We start from the raw sequence: 21392 nt of genomic DNA, 5'->3' as shown, positions 1-21392 counted from the left end.
GTATACGATGTCTATGTGTGTCTGAGTGTGTTTGCCTGTGGGTTGGTGGTATTTACAGACTACTAACATTCTTCTCGCCGGCACCCCACCTCACTTCCTAAACCTTTGGACACCATGTAGCAGTCACTATGGCAACACCCCTGTCAAATTTATAGGTGGCTGAAGAGGAGGATCGGTGGTAGGTGGAGTCTTCCTTGGGTTGGATTCTTTGGGTTTCTCTGTGTAAATTAAACTGAATTCAATTGGAAGAGGATGAGGGTATGTTAAAAAAAAAAAGTTAAAATAGACAGTTGACTGGGGTAAAGCATGTGACTTACCAAAGGGTGTTTTACTACAAGGTGTGATCAAGAAGTTCTGAGACTGTGCCGAAACAGTGTAGAAAACCGGATCTGATTCAAGTTTGAGCAACATCCAAGGCAAAGTAGTGTCATTGTGCACTGATATACCCCCTCTCTTGGAAGTCCTGCTAATGTAAACATGTCAGGTACCACGTGTGATGGGCGCTGTATCTCCTAAGCTGTGTGAAAGCAGCGACTTTTCAACTTGTATTTAGTTTTGGGGAAGATGAAGAAGTCACAGGGAGCCAAATCTGATGAGTAGAGGCAGGTAGGGGGAAATAATTGTGGTTTATTAGAAAAAAAACTTGGCTGAAGTCACAGCACTTTGACTGCATACTACAGCTGGAGCATCAATGTTCTCCTTTGGACACCTCAGTATGTTATAGCACAACTCTAGCTTGACAGTCGGACCCTGGGGTTGGAGTTCATGAAGCACAACCATGTAACTGCTGAAGAAAACAAACAGCATGCTCCTACTGCACTTCTGACCTGTTGCTTCTTTTTTAGTTTGAGAAACGGCAACTTTTCCACTGTGAAAAATGTTGTTTCTCCTCTAGAAGGTAGCTGCAGACTCATCTCATCACCACTGATGATCCTCAACATGGATCATACAGGTGCTGATTGACTCACAATGTCATGTTTGTTCTCTGCTCCAGGTTGAAGACCATGGAGGAATCACAAATGTAGAACCCTTGCAATGTGCTTGAGTAAGTCTAAGTGAGCCTGGCTGTTTTGTAGCATGGTCTCACATGGTCACCTGACTTTAGACCGTTATTTCTTGCACATATTACAAGCACACACATTTTTTTGTGAACTCCAACTATCAACAGTCCCACAATTTTTTGATCACACCTTGTATAAAATTAGGGATGTTTCAGTTTATAAATGGTTTACATCAAGATTTTAAACCAATTCTGGTGTTTTTGGAGGTTTGTTGCCTATTTTTTTGTCAAAACAATCACTGTAACAACTGATTTTTCTTAACTATCTGGTCATTTCTACATCAGTTTGTTTTGGCTTGTGTTGTTGGTAAGCTGCAGTCTGCAGTGGAATTTTACAAAGTTTTAAAAAGTCTGACTCGGTTTCGTGTAAAACTTCCCAAAGACCTCCAAAAGTATGGGGGTTTTTACAATTACTGCAAAAGAAAAAAGCGTTGATGGCAAAACACAGCAGCAAAAGCCCAATGAAGTGCAAACACACAGCAGGACTTCTGGAAGATGCACCACCAGATAAGATAAAACAACTGTGAAATGCTGTGTGTTCATTAGCAGGCAGAGCTTTTAAATGGTTTTGTACTTGTAGCTGCTAAGTAAGTTCAAAACTCAAAAATAAAACAAACTTAAATGAAACCGTTTAGAGGGAAACCTGTAAAATAGTCGATAAATTAATAATAGAATAAGAGTCTTCAGTGGCAGCCCTATAATTACTTTAATTAACCTCCCTGTATTACAAGGTGCTTCTGAGTGTGTGTTACATGTCTTTCTGTGTACACTCAGTGAGCCTGGGGTTTGTATTGACAGAAATTTGAGCCACTGACCTTTCTGTGCCAGCGAAGCATTGGGTTCATATTTGTCCACCAGCAGCTGGACCTGCTCCGGCTTGAGAGGAGGGTAAAGAATCTCATTGAGTCGAGGGTCTCGCTGTTTATTGTTAATGAACTCCGTCATCTGCTCCACCGTGAGGTAAGGTCGACTCTTAGCCCCCCTGATCGGAGCAGAGGAGGAAACGGAAAAGAAAAATTAGAGAAAACATGGTAGGGGTTTAGTCAGCACGATGCGGGTACAAGAACAGAATCCTAAAATTGAGATATGAGAAAATGAAACGAGGAAAAGGAGGAGCTGTAATTAAAGAGATGTGACGGAGGGGGAGAGCAACAGACGTGCAAAGGAGCAGAGGATTAAATGTTGTGTTGAGTAAATTGTGAGATTTGATTAAAACGCCTTTCATATCTAGGACTGCTCCAGTAAATTATCTTCTTCATATCCTCCTGGCTCTCGTGCCATCTCACTTAAGTGTGATTAAAATCTAGATTTATGGCTCAGAGTGCCACCGGCAGTGCTGGCTAGCTGCCCTGGCTGATGGTGTGAGTCCCTCTAGGGTTAAAGGGGCAGTTCTACTGGTCCAAATAGCCAGGAACAGGAAATCACAACCAGAGTCACAACAGCACACTTTCCTGAACTAATCACTTTCTTATCATGGCCTTAATAGATAAAAGCAGATGTTTTAACCTTCAAAGGCATATTGTCCTACCAAGAACAAGAGGTGGCTGAGAAAACACCACTCTCATACACAAGTTTGTCTTCTAATCTACTATTTAGTGTAGCAGTATGAAAGGTGTGTATTCATACAGATTTTGCAAAAGGAATAAACGAAGAGTTCTTACACGTCAGAGAAGATGTGGTCGAGCTCGGGTCGAGAGCAGATGTTGCTCAGAAACAAGCCGTACACCTCCGGAGTGAAGTCCTCCTGAGGGATGGAGTCACTCTGCAGCAGACAACAGCAACATAGAAATCATACATTCATATACATGCTTTTAAATTATGGGGCAGCCTAAGAGTGGATGGAGACACTGTAGAAGAAGTGCAAATGTACAGATTCAGTTAATTCAAGATTTAGAGACCCCCATAGATGAACGACATAAAAAAATACGGACTTGAACACTTCCAGCTCACCACTAGTGTTGTTAAATACGACACTGTTAAAAAAAAAAAAAAAACAAACACACGAAAATCTGGCAGCAACGTAGATTATATACTCTAACAAAAACTGTAAAAACATTAAAAATAATGGTAGTTATCTGCAAAATGTGAATTTTTTCAGTTGATTAAAAACAGTAAAACTGTATAAATTTACAGTCACATGAAAAATAAAATAATTAACCATTATATGTAAAAATCTAGATTTTTTTTTGATGTGGTCAATATTTATAGTTCTTGTGATTCTTTTTTTAAAGTAAGATTCCTAATTTATCCTGAAATTGTTCTGGATTTTAAGCGAAATTTAACAAACAAGGCAAATCTGTAAAGTAACACTTTTTCCAATGCTTAATATGTATAATTTTTCTTTCAAACAAAGCAAAAAAATCTGCAAAATAACCCTATTTTTGTTGATTTATGTTTGTTAAAATACAGGAAAAAAAGCAATCTTTTGCTCAAACATTGTAAAAAAAAGACTTCCCATAAATAAAAATTCAGATATTTGATGACATAATTTTAAATTTTGTCCTATATACTTTTTTCTGTGATTTTTCACGTCATTATTTTGATTTTAACAAAATATTGAAAATTTGTAAAGTAACAGTAAAGTAAAAATTGCTCATAAGAGCAGAGTTAAAAACTTATTTAAAACTTTTTTCTTTGCAGTGCATTATTGTTTCTTCAAAATCAAACTGCAGTCAAACCTGTTTGTACATTAACAGACATAATACCATCAACAATAATGCTCCTTTATTTATCTGTAACTCATTTGTGGAACTTTGGCTCTAAAAGGCGTGTCCAAACATTTTAAATCACACGAACCCACAATGTAAGATCAAATCTGTACATAAAAGCAGTTCTTGCATGAGGTCCTACGAGTGTTGTCTCAACAGCTGACCGTCCTGACGTAATTTAACAGATCTCAGGTGTAAATAATTAACAGAAGACGACCACTTCTGCAACTCGCACTTGGAGATGGGCTCCTTACAGAGCAATCAGAGCCTCACAGGTATGATAAAGACACGTTGCACCCAGCAGCAGGCAGCAGCATTGTGCCAGCGGGAAACAGAGCAGAACCAGACAATGTTGGAGAGGAGAAAGTGAGGTGAGGAAAGATGCAGAGGGCGAAGGGATGCAGGTCAAGCCCCGCTGAAGCTCACTGAGTCGCTCAAAAGACCTCGGTGTGCGAGCCCAGTTGTGTATTCGGCTGTGAGTGTGTGCGTGTGAGGGATTAACAGCAATACCATTTAGCAGTAATTACTTGCGCAATGGAATAACAGCAAATCCCACCAGACGTTCGTACGGCAACACGTTTTTACCTCCTGCTCTCTCCCAGTGCTAATTATTTATAGCTTGTTCCGTGTGTGTGTGTGTGTGTGTGTGTGTGTGTGTGTGTGTGTGTGTGTGTGTGTGTGTGTGTGTGTGTGTGTGTTCAATCTGTTTGTATTCAGAAGCCATTCATTACAGCTGCCTGCCCCACTGTATGTACATATGTTTCGGCATGTGCTCAGAAGTGCATTAAACTGCATTTTACCCCACTTCCAAGGACGCAAATGACTTGCCATCCGCCTGTTAGAATGCAGATATTGTGCGTTTGGGGACTCAATTCACAAAGGCGCAGCGAAATCCAAAAGACGTAAGGATAAAAACAGCTTTTTGTCGTCTCTATTGCTCCCACTGGATCTATTTGTTTCATTACAACTCAGTTCTGAGCGGGAAGTCATGCAGCCATCCAGAAAATAAGACTCCAAAACAAACGAGCAAAGCAGCAATCAGCCGCCGTGTCAGGAGAACAGAGGATGAGCCGAGAGGACGGACTGACGGATGGATGGAAGGAGATGAAAGGGGAGTCGGATAAGAGAAAGAGGGACACAAATGGAGGCAGGTTCAGAGGAAATACGAAGAGACAGAAAAAGAGGGACGCTTCGGTGTTTTCTCTCACTCTGCCAGAAGGGAGGTTACAGTTTTCCAGCGCTGTCTCCACACGTTTCCTGTCTGCCGAGAACATCCTGAAGATACTGCAGGGACACAAAAACACGCCCTGATGAGTAATCACAGCAGACGCCACACAGACAGAGGTGTTCTCGCTCTGGCCATCCATCTAAAACCGCTTTATATCGCCTTATATAAAGGATATCCTTGTGTTGTAGTAGCACTGAACAATGAAAGGAAGGAAAACAGAAAGTAGGCAAGACAGAATGCAACACTGACTGGAAGAGAGAAATGTAAAATGTAATACAGATAATGCAGAATAATAAAAGCGCAGACGTAGAAGAAAGCACATCCAGCATAAACTAATACAGTCTAACAGCCTCGCAATAAATTCTACATTCATGCAGGCCTCTGTTATTGCTGAAAGTGTTTTAGAGAGATATTGATTCAGCTTTTTTTGGAGCCCCTGATGCTGGTGAATTATATTAGGTTTCACAGAGACGTGTTTGTAATACGCTCACACTTATTGGTATAGATGTGCAGACTGAAGTAAATGAAGCCGCTTTCAGACTCCTTTCTGTTAATCTGACGGCTTTTGGACGCGTCGGCTTCCCGCCTGAGTGAACAACCAGTAATGTAACTACTTGGACCTAATAACAGCGGATAGGACAGGCACCAGAGACGTACTTTGAGTTGTGTGAAGTGATCTGAGGCAGGTTTATTCCATATTTCATCCCCAGTATTGGTCCAAAAAACAAAGCTTGAGTGCCAAAATCACGAAATAGGTCAGATTAATGAGATCCAGAATCCAAGTTTTGACTAACAACAGCTGAAGTTGAGTTTGTTGCTTCCAGTCTTTCCTCTGAGTTGATTAATTATCTGCAGGATCCACAAGAGTTTCAAAGCAAAAGAATTTTACACATATTTACACATGTGGAACAGCAGCAGTAACTTCATCAATCTTCTAATCTCAAGCAGTTTTTGCCCCTTTTTATTCACTGTAGTCTCACTTGCTTTTACCGCAGTATGAAGTCTGAAACTTCCATGAAAACAAAACAACCATGGCAAGAAATCGGGATAGAATTTTTCATTTTTATTTCTTTTTCCCCCCCCCAACAGTATAGTAAAGTTTAATGGGGAAAAAACAGACAAATCAAAAGTTGAATTTATCTGGTTGTTCACTCTACAAAAAAGACTCTTTATACTAAAAATATTTTACAACTTATATTTTGAATTTCTTTCCGTACGTGTCTTCTATCTGCTCTGTATATACACCGCCTGCAGTTCAATCAAATGTAGTTTTTGTCACGTGACTGTTGGTCGCAGCTGAGTTATTAATGGTGTACAGCATCAAATAGACATGTCAACAAATAAATAATAATAAATACCAGGGCACTACAGTGGCTTTTCAGTTGTGTTGAGCATTGCAAAAGAAAAAGAAGAAATACAAAATTTCATGCAAAAGGTTTATTTTTGGCGTTTTTCCCCCTCCAAATAATGGCATGTAGAATTAAGTTATTTCACTGAAAATACCAAATATGATGCTTAGATGTGGTTATATTTCTTGATGGAACTTTGCATAAATAACTCAAAACCGCGGGTGTTTTGGGGTTCAGAGTGTTCATTACTGTAAGGGTATTGTGTCACTTGATGTTCTGTCCAGTCTTCAGTACATAACAAACATCGAGGGTGATTTAAATGTGACCTGTCACTTCAACAAATTAATGAAGCCAGAAAGTCTGAAAAGGACTTTAGTCTATTTTCTACAAACATAATACAAATATACACTGCAAGCATAGTTACTAAATAAACTGTAATCGCTGTTCTCGCATTTTCTATGCAAAAGGTGTGACATAATCTGATTTTAATAGTGTGTACACTGAACTGCACGCATCTAAACTGCAGATGGCAAACTGCAAAAACACACAAAAACAGAGAGTGTTTGTAATTCTTTATGAAGTCAGCGTGACCGCAGACATAGATGAGTGCACACAGCTGCATCCTCAGTGTTTTCATTTCTTATAATAGTGCCATTATTGTCATCATTATCGTTATTGTATCACAGTTATGTTCTTGTTGTAATGCCACCAGATGCATCTTTCTTCTTGTGCAAATAAACAAAAGACATGCAAATATAATGCTCCCTCATTTACATGTATGTAAGTAATTCAAAATATAGTCAAACTACTATACACACGTGGACAAAATTGTTGGTACCCCTCAGTTAAAGAAGGAAAAACCCACAATTCTCACTGAAATCACTTGAAACTCACAAAAGTAACAATAAATAAAAATTTATTGAAAATTAAATAATCAAAAACAGTCATTACTTTTGAATTGTTGATTAACATAATTATTTAAAAAAAAACAAACTAATGAAACAGGCCTGGACAAAAATGATGGTACCTCTATAAAAGATTGAAAACTATTTGACCAGCGTGACATGATTAACTCAGGTGTGTCATTTAATTGACATCACAGGTGTTTCCAAACTCATAATCAGTCAGTCTGCCTATTTAAAGGGAGACAAGTAGTCACCCTGCTGTTTGGTGAAAAGGTGTGTACCACACTGAACATGGACAACAGAAAGCGAAGGAGAGAATTGTCCCAGGACATCCGAAAAAAAATTATAGACAAACATCTTAAAGGTAAAGGCTATAAGACCATCTCTAAACAGCTTGAAGTTCCTGTGACAACAGTGGCTCATATTATTCAGAAGTTCAAGACCCACGGGACAGTAGCCAACCTCCCTGGACGTGGCCGCAAGAGGAAAATTGATGACAAATTGAAGAGACGGATCGTTGGAATTGTATCCAAAGAGCCCAGAGCAACCTCCAAAGAAATTAAAGGTGAACTCCAAGGCCAAGGTACATCAGTGTCAGATCGCACCATCCGTCGTCGTTTGAGCCAAAGTGGACTTCATGGGAGACGACCAAGGAGGACACCACTGCTGAAAAAAACTCATAAAAAAGCCAGACTGGAATTTGCAAAAATGCATGTTGACAAGCCACAAAGCTTCTGGGAGAATGTGCTTTGGACAGATGAGACCAAACTGGAGCTTTTTGGTAAGGCACATCAACTCTATGTTCATAGACTCAAAAACCAAGCATACGAAGAAAAGAACACTGTCCCTACGGTGAAACATGGAGGAGGCTCAGTAATGTTTTGGGGCTGCTTTGCTGCATCTGGCACAGGGTGTCTTGAAAGTGTGCAAGGTATGATGAAATCTGAAGACTATCAAGGCATTCTGGAGAGAAATGTGCTGCCGAGTGTCAGAAAGCTTGGTCTCAGTCGCAGGTCATGGGTCTTCCAACAGGACAACGATCCAAAACACACAGCCAAAAACACCCAAGAATGGCTGAGAGAAAAGCGTTGGACTATTCTAAAGTGGCCTTCTATGAGCCCATATCTGAATCCCATTGAACATATGTGGAAGGAGCTGAAACATGCCATTTGGAGAAGACACCCATCAAACCTGAGACAACTGGAGCTGTTTGCTCATGAGGAGTGGGCCAAAATACCTGTTGACAGCTGCAGAACGCTCATTGACAAATACAGAAATCGTTTAATTGCAGTGATTGCCTCAAAAGGTTGTGCAACAAAATATTAAGTTATGGGTACCATCATTTTTGTCCAGGCCTGTTTCATTAGTTTGTTTTTTTAAATAATTATGTTAATCAACAATTCAAAAGTGATGGCTGATTTCGATTATTTAATTTTCAATAAATTTTTATTTATTGTTACTTTTGTGAGTTTCAAGTGATTTCAGTGAGAATTGTGGGTTTTTCCTTCTTTAACTGAGGGGTACCAACAATTTTGTCCACGTGTGTATAATCCTCTGCAGACAGCTCTGATAGACTTTGTGTGTGTTGTGGAGGTACTGTATATAGACGATAAATGTGATGTACTGCATCGAACTCTGGTGGCATTACAGTCACTGCAGGATGTTTAGGTCTGTTTCCACCGGCCACAGGCTGTTTTAATTACCGGCAGAGGTATGTCTGATCCATGAGTGCATACTGTATGCACAGCGGGGAAGCAGTGTCAAGCTGACATTAGTCAAACTGACATGTCCTCCCAGCGAGGAGGTTAATTCCCTAAACGGCAAGGAGCATCTCCCTGCTTCTCTGTTTTGACACCCACCGCTTTCCTCAGCGGCTCTGGGGGAGGTTATCGCAGAAGTTCACTGCTGCCTGCCTGAAAGCTCCACTTGACTAATGGAGATGGAGAGAGTTGGGTTTTCAATGAGGTGATGACAAACTCCCAGATAAATGAGATTCACTCGGGAAAATTCTCACATACAGTTAAAGTTTGAGCTGAAGGCAGTAAAAATAAGCTTCACCCAGCCCTTTTCAGACACAGGATACGTCAAGGATACATCAATCTGCTTCAGTGACAGCCTTCTGCCATCTAGATGTACGGAACATTTAACGTTCCTACCACAGCAACAAATAAAGCTGCAGCAAGAACTCAAGATTTGTCACTCATGTAAGACTGGATATAGATTAGGTTATGTTTAATACAAAATAATGTGCAACTGTAGCTTATACACCGTCCATGGGATCCGCCATTTCAAAGCTTTCCATTCACAATCAATGCAGCTGCTGTGTAATACATTCTGGTAGGAGTATGTTGCATTTTCAGAGTCGAAGCGTCACGTTCACCGCTCCTTATTTTCATAAAGCTGAGGTCTCAGCTACTTTATGCAAATCAGGGACATCCAGCATAACTTGCTGCCTCTGGAAATGACAGAGGGTAAACTTTTTAAGCTAACTGCTGTCAATTTAACGTGAAAATAGATTCAGCAGCTGCATGGCTTATTTCTCAAATGTTTCTCAACTTCATGGTGAAATATCACTGTCACCTTGGAAGAGAAAGTTTCCAAACGAGCTGCCACGTTCGCCGAGTTGGAGATCCAGGAGCAGACAGGATACAAGAGAAGTATTCATCCATCCAGTCAGGTGCAGCCAGTGTTTGCATGGTAGTGCAGGGTAGGAGTGTCCTGGACAGCAGCTATCATTTATAGCTACATCGCCTAGTCAAATGACCATCAACCTTCCATGCCGGGAAGCTGTTGAAATGCTCTGATTATTTACTTTGCAAATAACTGGAATCAACATGTTTTCTAAAAAACAAAAGGGTGTTGTTCCATAAACAGATACTTTACCACTTACATTAAACACTGTCTGCAGTTCAACCAAGAAGTCACTGAATGTTAGTACCATGACCGTCGACCACATCTGAGTCACTCATGGCTTCTTGGTTTGGCTGAAGAGTACATGTTTTGTTTTTTTTCTTCACAGAATCTTGTAGGAATATAAAGTGATTTTGATTAAATATCATGATTTAAGCTTAGATTTATTTTTGCTAGAGGAACTAATGCATCTTACACAACTAAAAAAAACACTGATTCTTTAATTTTTTTGCAGTTTTTGGCTCAGATAAATGGTGCAAAAATTTTCCTGTAGACATCTACCATAACTCTATGTACGTGAAGAAAAGCTCCCAGTGTCACCTGTAGTTAGATCCTGATCCATCCTGGCTCCAAGGAATTTAAAATCATGAGCAGGTATCAAAGTTACAGCTGTTATTCCATGTATCCCATGTATTTCTCTCTCTCTGTGGAGACTCTCGTATTGATCCTGTTGCTGTTTGATGCTGCAGATATTTAATAAACTCAGAGGAAAAACTCCTACAAACAGATGGAAGAAACAAACTAAAACTGTCAAATCCTGCCTTAGATTTATTACTGGTGAGTGTCATTAATGTGACTGTCTTCATTGCCATGAAGCGGTAGTTTTATTGACATTTCAGTTTGTAATCAAGGTGGAATTGTAGGGCACAGCAAATGAGAAGGGTGTTTTGTGATTTTGGTTGCAAATTGTGTCTTTTGCGCTCTGTGAAACAGAAAAAAACCTTCCTTAACCCTCCTATTCCTTTCATGTTTACTGACATCTTTTATCCTTGGGGTCAGTTTGACTCCAGCAATTTAAACCTCTAGAAAATTATTAAAATTGCTCCCCAGATTTTTGTGTCAGGTACTTTATGTGTTTTTGTTGACCTCCTAAGTAGCCCTTTCAATAAAACAACCCCCACCTACTCCCCTCATACATCCAGAATACCAGAAATATCCAGATCACAATAAAATCTCACTGACTGGAAAGAGATCTCTTTCTAGTGTTTTAATGACTAAACTATTTCAAAGTACATATTTTTGTTAGCTCTAACATTTGGAATGAAGAACAATTTCTGTTGTCAAGAAGAGTAACATGTATTATGTTTCAAAAGGTTTAGGGCCCTAAAGTTTCTTGTAAATTATAAATTGTTATAGCAACCTCAAAATCATCCAAAACAACCAAAACTAAACTGTGCAAAAGGTTGATTTTCTTCTAGTCCCTCCTGGGGGATGCAGGCTAAAATCCTCGGGTAAAACTGACCCCAAAGAACACTTATGAACAGGACATTGAAAACATATCATCGCAATAATTTATATTTACCCAGATGTCCTCATTAAATTAGGAAAAGTCATTAAATATGAAGAAAAAAAATGATGTTAGACACTGAATGTGGTCAAACTGACCCCAAAGATAACAGGAGGGTTAAATCACTTCTCGCAGCTCGAGTGCCCATTCATGAATTAAAACTTGTGCCACGTTTACAGTGAAATGTTACTTGGTCCGACTTTGTGAGATTGAAAATAGGCCAGGGTGCTCATTTAGACATGAAGCCAACGCGTTTGGATGCCATCAGATTAATAGAAACTACTGCCACACACACATTCACAAACCAGTAAGGACAAAGAAAAAAGCAATGGCAGAAATAATGAAGCAAATTTTACAGTGGAGGCTGAAGCGCCGTGGAAATAATAATGAGAGTGTACTGTGATGACAGAAGACGGGGATAATGCATTCTAATATATATACATGTATACAGAGGGGGTGTGAGCGTACAGACAGACGCTGAGAGTGAGGAGAAAAGGCAGAGGAAACTATGCATTGATCAAAAGAGCGGAGAGGTGGCAGGGGAGAGGAGGATGAGTCAGAGAGACTTACTTCTTGACAGGGATTCGTCCCTCGGGGTTGAGCTGCAGCTTCAGCCGAGTGTATCTGCATTGGACAGAGCACACGCCTTAAACAGCTCGTAATGGCTCTTTGTGAGCAAGATTCTTGTTCAATTTGTGTGCGATGTGCAGAACAATTTGCTGTGATTTCCATACGACACCGCGGTGAAAAACAACGCTTGGAGCATCTCCCTGTGACTGACTGCATGTGTGGATTTCTCTGCACATACCATGCATGTCTGTCTGTGTTTACATGACAGGCTAGAATTGCGCTTAAGCCCTGGAAGTCTCAAGTATTGGCAGCGCAGAGCCATGCAGCAGCAGCAGCAGCAAGCACAGGCAGCGCAACCTGGGCTATAAATAGCTCCGCTGCAACAGGAGCCATCATTACAGGCTGGGCTTTAAGTGGCTGCTGGCTAATAATTAATATCCATTACAGTGTCCACTTCACAGGGCAGGCCGACTGCCACCGGCAAAGTCACCGCCGACTTTAATGGGTAACAGGGGTCAGACGGGTTTTTGTCTCGAGTATTCGTTTCTAAAAAATGAGGGGAAGTGAAAAACATTAAGAGCTGGTCATTAAGCTTTTTGTTACCGAAAAACAGAAAACAAAATCAAAATAAATGGCTAAAGAAAGAAGAAGGAAACGGTGAGATGTTTCTTGATACCCTCATGTGGCTCACAAGTGCTTATATTATTCATAATGACAAGGAGGGAAGAGAAAACCAATTACTCACAGTCTCCTCTTCTGTTTAACTTTCTCTATCTTTCCTTATTTACCCCCCTGAGTTAGCCCTAAAGCAGGAAGGCCTGCCCGTTTCTGTGTAGTCAGTTACCTTTGTGGCATTAGCTGACATTAAGGGCTACACAATATATTGCTTCAGCATCAACACTGTGATGTGCACAGTTGTGGTATTACAAGATGTGCAGCACATCAAACTACAATTTTATTTGCTGCTTTATACAAAATGAACCTATCACAGTTTGCGTTATCCATGACTAATCAAGAACAGAACATCCTTTACTCCCATTTAAAGGCTCTTCAAGGTATTTTTTACAATTTTGTTCATAAGACACAAAGTGGCATTAGCTGTGTGGGAATATTTCAGTAAGGATGGTGTTGACCAAAAACAGGTTCTCTGTCAGCAATGTCTTGAAAATTTTGCCAAAACACAAGTAACCACAGTAAATTTGTTTGCCAGTTTAACCCTCGGAATCTCAAGCAGTTTCTGGGCATTTTTTGTTTACTATTTTACAAAATTTGAAAAACCCTGGATTCAATTTGCATCATTTTTCCAAGTGCCCACAAATGATACTGGAAAAAATACATGGTACTATACATGGTATAGATATTTTACTACTTGAATTTTCTAATATGTTTCTGTACTTTCTGTTCTATTCTGGGTAAACAGCCTACAATTCAGTCAAATACTCTCTAAATTTTTGCAAAGCGACTGTTGAGTCACAAACGGCTTAACAGTTGTGTTAAGGATTGTAGAATTTTTTTTATAGAATCTACAGCAAACTGTTTATTTTGTGTGAATTTTTTCAATAAGGCACACAGAATGAAGTGCTTCTAAAGAAATAATCACAATTTTAAGCTGAGATGTGGATGTTTCCTGACAAAACAACCCGTCATGGACGAGGAGTTCAAGGACCTGGTCATTCTTTCTGGCTTTCACAGTTTCTGGCTCTGATAAATGGTGTAATTTCTGCAATTTTGAAAGGACAACATGCCAGGTTTTGGAGTTCAGAGGGTTAAAGCAGCACCACAAACTCTAAATAACGAGTGCAAAGCCTGATCTGAATGCCATCCAAAGCAAAAAACGATTTTGGATGCCTTTGTCAGTGTTACACGATGTGAAAGGTTCAAAAGGGCTTTTCAGTAATGGACTTATTCAAGTAATCTGGTGAAAATTCATGTAATGTTACCCTTCTTTCCACCGGTCATTGCTCTATATCGTGCTCTTCTAACCTTTACTGTTGGTGCACAAGCGAATACAAAGAGTCTACTCTGGTCTATTGTGCAGCATCTTGTAGCAGTGATGCTGCCCAAACCTAAAAACATGTATCACAGCTCTAAGAGGTAGCGATGAGAAATAACCGCATCTCTTCAGGGATTCATCCTCCACATGCGGCAGCAGTGGCATGGCAAAGCCTTATTGGTAAGCAAGCAGTGCACGAGGTGCTGTGAGCAACCGACGTGACTCTGAAACCTGCTCTGTTCAATTCCATTCAACTCTCTCTGTACTATGTGGTCGATGGCCACTTTTATTGTCTCATAAGTCAATTAGCCTCCTCAGGGGTGCGAGTTAATGGCCTCTGCTCGCTGATAAACATCAGGCAGCTGGGAGTTGTCACTGAGCACGCCCAGGATGTTCCACAAAAACAATATTTCAGATTTATAATTCAGCCAAGTCTGCACGAGCTTCACCCACTGCACAGATAAATCAGCCGCTGGACCGTAGATCAGCTCTGATCAGATCGATGAGAAAGCGATTTTTTAAGCTCTGAGACGCAATTATTGCACGTAATCAGAGGTGGACTGGAGGGGAGCTGATGATGAAAACTGTCTGACTGGATGTAGAGCCACTGGTAAGGACGACGGCTGATTAATATAGCAGAATTATATTTCCAACAAAAAAGCTCAAACTGACCCTCAGCGTCACTGATGCAACAAAAACATAAGCTACAGCACCACATCAATGCACAGCTACATAAAGTCACGTCTGCACACAAATTCTGCAGCCGTTTCACTAATCCTGTTTCCCTCCTTCTCCTTACTCCCTCTATGGATGTGCATTGAAGAGACCTTTGTGAACTCAAACCCTCAGGCTGCCTTGCTAAGTACATATTTTGTACCGTGCAGCTCATGTGTACTTTCATGCGTATTTCGAAGCGCATTCTTCGAGCAGCAACGATACAAACATGCCTTTTCATGCATTTGTGAGCAAACACTTTCTAGTTGTGCAGGGAGATGAGAGCGCTGTCATGTCTCTTTTACAGAACAAGCCTCATTTGCTCTTTTTTGCTGCTGTTTCTGTTTATGTAAGGCTCCAGATGCTACTCTATGCGATGAGTTTTAATGCGAGCAAACCTTATCTCAGGTTTTCTTGGATTTATGTTTTATGGGGGGCTGCTGATGCATTTGTGTGTGTGTTTGTGTGACGTACGCTTTTTCGAGGCAGGCTTCTCTGGACATGTTCTGTACCAAGAGGTTAGAGGCCAGGTTGAACAGCTCTTCAGCCCATTCCTGAAGTAAATGAACAACAAAACACAGGTGAGAATGCAGAGCTCCATCCCGGTGCAGTTTGACACTGATAACTGCTGAGGGCTGAAATATTGCACCGCCATATGAAATAAAGTCATTCGTTCATGCATGTAGCTATGCTGATAAATTCAATTTGAATGCTGAATATGGTGACAGAGTAGCGACGGTTTACTCATAATTTACATGCTAATGATGCTCTGCTGCCCTGACCTAACGAATAATAACAATGTTAAACATAACAATGATTAAAACACGTTTTAATCTCACTTCTGTATCACCACCCTAAAAAAAATAAAGAAGTTGAGATCTTATTATCATTGCTGTGATGCCTTTTAATCATTTTAATTAACCTTTGTGACATTACCAGCTATTTCTAGAATACAGAAGCAATTGGAATACCTCAGAGCCATAAAATTATCACAAATGGAGGTTTTCATTCTCTAATGATCATATATATTGCTTCTAATAGCTTATTTTAAATGTATACATAGACCGATCAGCCACAATATTGAAGCCAGTGACTTATTATTATGCACTTCCCCCTCTGACCTGTCAAAGCCTCAATTTTGAAGGTGTTCTGAGGTTTCAGGTACACAGATTTTAGCAGCAGATACTTCCATGGACTGGACTTGTTTTCCAGAACATTCCACAGATGTTCAGATTGAGATCTGGGGACTTTGGAGGCTGAATCAACACCTTTAACTCTTTGTCATGTTCATCAGGCCATCCCTGAACAATGTCTGCAGCGCTGCAACCAGCTTTATCCCACTGAAAGGGGCCATGAAGGGGCATGCATGGTCTGCAGCCATAATTATGTAGGTGTCAAAGCAGCATCCACATAAATGTAAGCGCTAACCTTTCCTAGTAAAATAGTGTCCAGAGCATCATACGCCAATGGCTTGGAGACTCAGTTGTGAACATGATGGAAAGAAAACATGATTCATTAGAGGGTGCCTTCTTTCATTGTTCTATGTTCCAGCTCTGATGCTCGTGAGTCCATTTTAGGAGCTTCCAGTTGTGGACAGGAGTCAGCATGGAAACTCTGACCAGATCACTGCTCTACAGCAGCTCCGTACACATCTAACTGTGACGTTTTGTGTATTCTGACACCTTTATCACAACAGCAATGAGTGTTTATTTATCAGTTTGTGCTACAGTTGCCATATTCAAAAATGCCTTATTCAAGTAAGGAAAAAGAACAAGTGGAATAAAAAAAATATATAGGAGGTAAAACCATAAAGACAAGGCTATAAGTAAAAGCAATATTAGTAATCATAAATAAATACAATAAATATGTAAATAAATAAAGGGTAAAAGAGGACAAAATGAGCAAATTAAATAATAAAAAGTACAATAGAAATAGATAATAGAGAAGTAATACTGGCACTGATATTGAGAAATTACAGTAATATCACAAGTGATAATAAAATATTGCACATTAAATTTGAATATTCTACCTGAATTTCAAATGTTACACATGATAATAAAATACTACACCTTAAATTGAAATATTGCACCTGATACTTCAGCTGCATGCAGAGTTTTACCTTTGCGATCTCCTCCTGGAAGGCCATGAAGTTCAGGTAGGTGATGCTGACCATGTCGGTGCCGCTCACCACCGTCAGCATCCTGTTCTCCATCTTCCCCACCAGCGTGCTGACGTCCAGCAGCTCGCGCAGCTTTGCCTCCTTAAAGACAAAAACAAAAAGATTTAAACCATCTACTCAAAGCATGAGGTGCATTTTCACATCCAAGTCAGTTTTGATGCCTGTTTTTACACCTAACTTCATTTGCACGGTAGTGAACCAGACCTGCATTCAAACAGCCCAAACAAAACTTCAGCGGAAAGCAAACGACATTAAACAGGCCACGGAAAACAGACAAAGAATGATTTTTTGAGGAAGCATGAGGCAACGCTGCTCTGTGTCATGGCGTTTGATGTTGTTTCACAACAAAAATTGGCTGTGTGAAGGCAGTGAACCGAACACAGACGTGCTAGCATTCTGGAGTTAACACCTCATCAGGCAGCTGATTTGGCTGATTAATTGGAGGTCAGACCGGGTGAGGAGGGAAGTGTGAGGCTACAGGGTCGACCTATGGGATGTTAAAGCAGCAAACAAGGCGGGATAGGCAGCTTTGACAGGAGACATTCACATTCAAATACTAATTATTGAAGCTGGAGGTGCTGATCTGTAGACAATGTGCGGATTTTTATTGTTTCAGAGCACCAAAGTCCACAAATATCTGCAGGGGATGTATTTTTTTAGGCTTTATTACTAATTCATGGCATCATGACAGCTCTCCAAATTCTAAAAGCTTGATAGTTTTCAAACTTCACTTTGGAGCTTCTGTTTCAGTTGGAAAACTTCCTCCTGTCTCATCACATTTTCAGTTTAAAACTTGTGCTCAGAATACCTCATGACCAGTCATAACATCGCAGGAAAACAATATTTCATTATAAATCATGAGTGGATTCTCTTATCCGAGGAGATCCCATGAGGATGCTGCTACTTCTCTGGAAAGTTTCTTTATAAATGCTAACAAAAACATCACAAATTCATATGTGCACCTTGCAATTTTAAGATTAATTTAACTGCCTTTATCATCCACTTTATTCAGCAGGTTGTTGCAGGAAGAATATAGCTGGAATCAAACACTGGAAGCTGGCAGCCGTCCAGATAACACACATAAAAACTTTGAAGAGCTTGTTTTGAACTGAGATCACCGTTTGAGGAAAACTAAACCAAACTAATTTTAGCAAATGTACGTTTAAGCTGCTCGTCTTTGGTTCAGATCATAAAAATACACAAACTGCCTACAATCCTCTGAAGTGCAAGAGAGGAATAACAATGATCTTCTTCTCTCCTTTGCGGCTCAGTACGCAAGAGGCATACAAAATGGTTGCTCGGGCTTAATTAACACAACAAAAAAGCCCTGTAAAGGATTTTGCAGTGAAAGCAAATGAGCTCCAACTAATTTAACCAATCAAACAAAGAGTATTGTGTCCTGTGTCATGCTGATAAATGTCCTCTACACGTCCCTCACGCCCCCAATCAAATTGTGCAGCTTAGCGGCGCACATCATTATCACGCTAAAGTTTTCTAAAGAACAATCTCTCCCTTCTGACAGCCTGTCGGTCTCATACAAGCGGCTACAGTCTTGTGTGGCTCAGCGAGGAGCCGCTTTCTGAAAGAAATATGCCTTCCTTGAATTGTCGGAAAAGAATAATGCGGCACATTGCTAAAATTACAAATTGTGTTTTAATGTCGGGCTGCACAACATATTGTTTCAGCACTGACGCTATAATTGGCTCATGAGCGACAGTCACATCGCATGCATGCAAATTTAAGAAAAGAAAACCCACACGTTTTCATTTTCAAGTGAGATCTGTCTGATGAATCATCCTTTGCTCAGATTTAGGGGGTTCTTGCATGCAGAGAGTGTTTTTATTTCGCTTTATTCAAAAGATAAAGAGATTGTTGACATGCAGACTCAATATATGCACAGCAAAATGAGCAAAAAACAGGGAAGAAACACTAAAAATTGAGGTTTAGTCCCAAAAAGACACACAAAATCAGTTGTGTGACCATTTAAATCTGCACAACAAAGGTCTGTATGATGGGTTCTAAACCAGATTTGATTGCATAGTAAGAAACTCTTTTTGGATGCCTTTGCAGGTGTTACACCAGATTTATTCAATTATTCTAGCATAATTAATTCCTTCAAAATTCAGTGAAATGAAACACCTGATAAAAATTCTGTCATTTTTTTCCACATCTGTGTCTATATAGATAAATATTTATATATATTTCAAACTGAAATGCTTTAAATAATGTATCATTCCACTAACTTTGCTTGTTAAAATTGTTGCTCCCGAGGTTTCATATTTCCAACTCAGCTGGACTGTAAATGAGGCTTTTTTTTTACCTCAGTGTACTAAAAGTTTAAAGAAAAGGTTGAATAAATGAATAAATATTCTTAGAAAAAAAATGTTTCCCCCCAATATTGTGGCAACAAGTGACAGCTTTTCTTTACTGTGTGTTGCATTCACAGGTGATCCGGGGAGTGACCACTGATCAACCGACTTCTAAATGAGAATCCATCACTGTCCACTCACGTATTCTGAATAGCACCGGCCTCATCAGTCAAAGTATAAAAAAAGCCACTTTCAATTTGCTAAAACACACAATACCAGAGCAGCCTTTGAGGAGCGCTCCGGCAGACTGCCAGAGATGAAAGGCTTCTGAGAAGAGACGAGATGACAGTAAGATGCATATTTCATTCACTACAGCGGCTGAACGTCGATACACTTCTGATACTGTTTTGATGCGACTTGTAGCCATTAGCTAAAATGCACAGCTCATGCAGACGGCATTGTAACGCTAATCGGGGATCTGGGAGGGCGTTGCGGGCATTTTACAGCACATCAGCTGGAGGAACACCAGCAGTTATGTTGGGAAAAGACTCTGTCTGGGAGAAAACACAGAGGGGAGGGGGAGGAGGAATGAAAGAAAGACATGAACATAAAGCAGCCGAAGAGGAGGAGGGGAAGCTTGGCCATGTGAGCGAAATGTAATTTGTTTTGGTGCATTGTGGGAGCCATTAGAGGCATGCCTGAGGTCCCAGTCACCACAAAAGACTGGAGGTTTGCAGCAAAACAGACGAGGGGTTGGCGGCGGGACGGGATTTGGGATGAGAGAACGGTTTTGCTTTTCACTGTGAGAACTTCGGTCTTTTGTGAAACACAGTCATGGACGGCTGAATGCCTTCAATTTCCAGTGTGAATGTGAGTCATGTACCTGTGTATTCACGCTCCGGGGTTTAGTCAAGCGTTTGTTAGCAGCTGCAGCGTGTTGGTACGAGAACTCAAATCAGACTCTTAACCTTCAGGTGGAGCTGCAGCCGGAAGAAAATTCACACTCAACTGTCTACCGCCGTTGTTTGTCACAAGGCCTCAACTGTCGGCCGTCAAACTGTGTCACACTCAGCTGGGCGCGAGGAAGGGAGTCAGATTGGGCAAAGGAGGAAGTCAGCGTCACCTCAGGTCATTAAACCTGCAGCATGGCACCTGTCTGAACTCACCCACATGCAAAAAAAAACTGCACTCGAGATCAAAACACACACATACATGCACACAGTCACATGTTGTGGTGAGTATAAATATACACAAAGGGACTTTAGATCAAAAGAAATGTCAGTATGAATGATTGATGCAGACCCAACTACTTACACCCACGCAACTCGACTTCATCTGGAAAGATCAGATCTGGAGAGCCCCTTTATAGAAAGAGCTTTTATGAACGTTTTAATCGTTATTATTACTATTACCTATGCAGAGAGTAAAGGGAATGTATGGAGAGTTAAAGACTAGTGACAAGGCATAAAGCAGGTAAATACAGAGCATCAAACACTTAATATAATGTATTCTGGAGAATTTGTATGCACCGATTTCTCCCTTTTCTGCATCAATTTATGTGAAAATGTCTATGTCAAAGAAAACATAAAATTCAGACAAAATGAGTAAGCATTTTTCAAAAAAGAAGAAAAAGTTACTGGAGGAGACAAATGCATCTGTGGGGACTTTTCTTTTTCATCCCTTCTGAACTCTACGTTCCTTAATTATACAACTATCAGAGAACCCATAGTAAGAGCTTTTACTAAAATTGCGTGCCGTCTGCAGCGGCACCGGTTTGAGTTATAAGTTTGCTGATGCAGACAGACTCCTTCTAATCGCCACTCGACATTTACCTTTAGTGCAATGCATCAAAAATGTCTAACTCTGCATACGGAAAACTAAAATCAATGTTTATAGAGTAAAGGCAGTTATATGATACTCTGATTCCTACGCTGGACAAGGAGTAGTGGAAATATTTTATGCTTTTATGAAATGATTGGCTTAATATATCATGTCAAGGACAGTGAACACCGTCACCAATGTCTTGCAAATTCCTTTTTTTCTTCTAAATGCATCAAACCTCACAAGACCTATATTTCACGGCACAGTGTTCAGAAAAAAGACATTTTGTTTGGCGTCGAGAGGACGTCTGCACTTCAGCTGACCCCACCAAGCTGTGCAGTTTGCTGCGGTTCACACT

The 21392-nt window shown here is 40.3% G+C and overlaps 1 protein-coding gene across 2 annotated transcripts in view; it reads right to left on the bottom strand.

The window, feature by feature from the left end:
- LOC110951382 (1-phosphatidylinositol 4,5-bisphosphate phosphodiesterase beta-1) overlaps positions 1 to 21392 on the bottom strand; it is a 187684-nt gene that overhangs the window by 68724 nt on the left and 97568 nt on the right. For both annotated transcript variants that reach the window (XM_051960678.1, XM_051960677.1), the window contains exons 4-9: positions 16845 to 16985; positions 15200 to 15279; positions 12019 to 12072; positions 4977 to 5052; positions 2722 to 2822; positions 1876 to 2042 (exon numbers count right to left, since the gene is read on the bottom strand). In XM_051960678.1, coding sequence (XP_051816638.1) covers positions 1876 to 2042; positions 2722 to 2822; positions 4977 to 5052; positions 12019 to 12072; positions 15200 to 15279; positions 16845 to 16985 — 619 coding nt within the window. The remainder of the gene's footprint in view (positions 1 to 1875; positions 2043 to 2721; positions 2823 to 4976; positions 5053 to 12018; positions 12073 to 15199; positions 15280 to 16844; positions 16986 to 21392) is intronic.

Source organism: Acanthochromis polyacanthus, chromosome 16, assembly GCF_021347895.1.
Source record: "Acanthochromis polyacanthus isolate Apoly-LR-REF ecotype Palm Island chromosome 16, KAUST_Apoly_ChrSc, whole genome shotgun sequence".
NCBI lineage: Eukaryota > Metazoa > Chordata > Actinopteri > Pomacentridae > Acanthochromis > Acanthochromis polyacanthus.
Note: the sequence above shows the minus strand (reverse complement) of the source record. Positions and strands in the feature narration are given on the sequence as shown.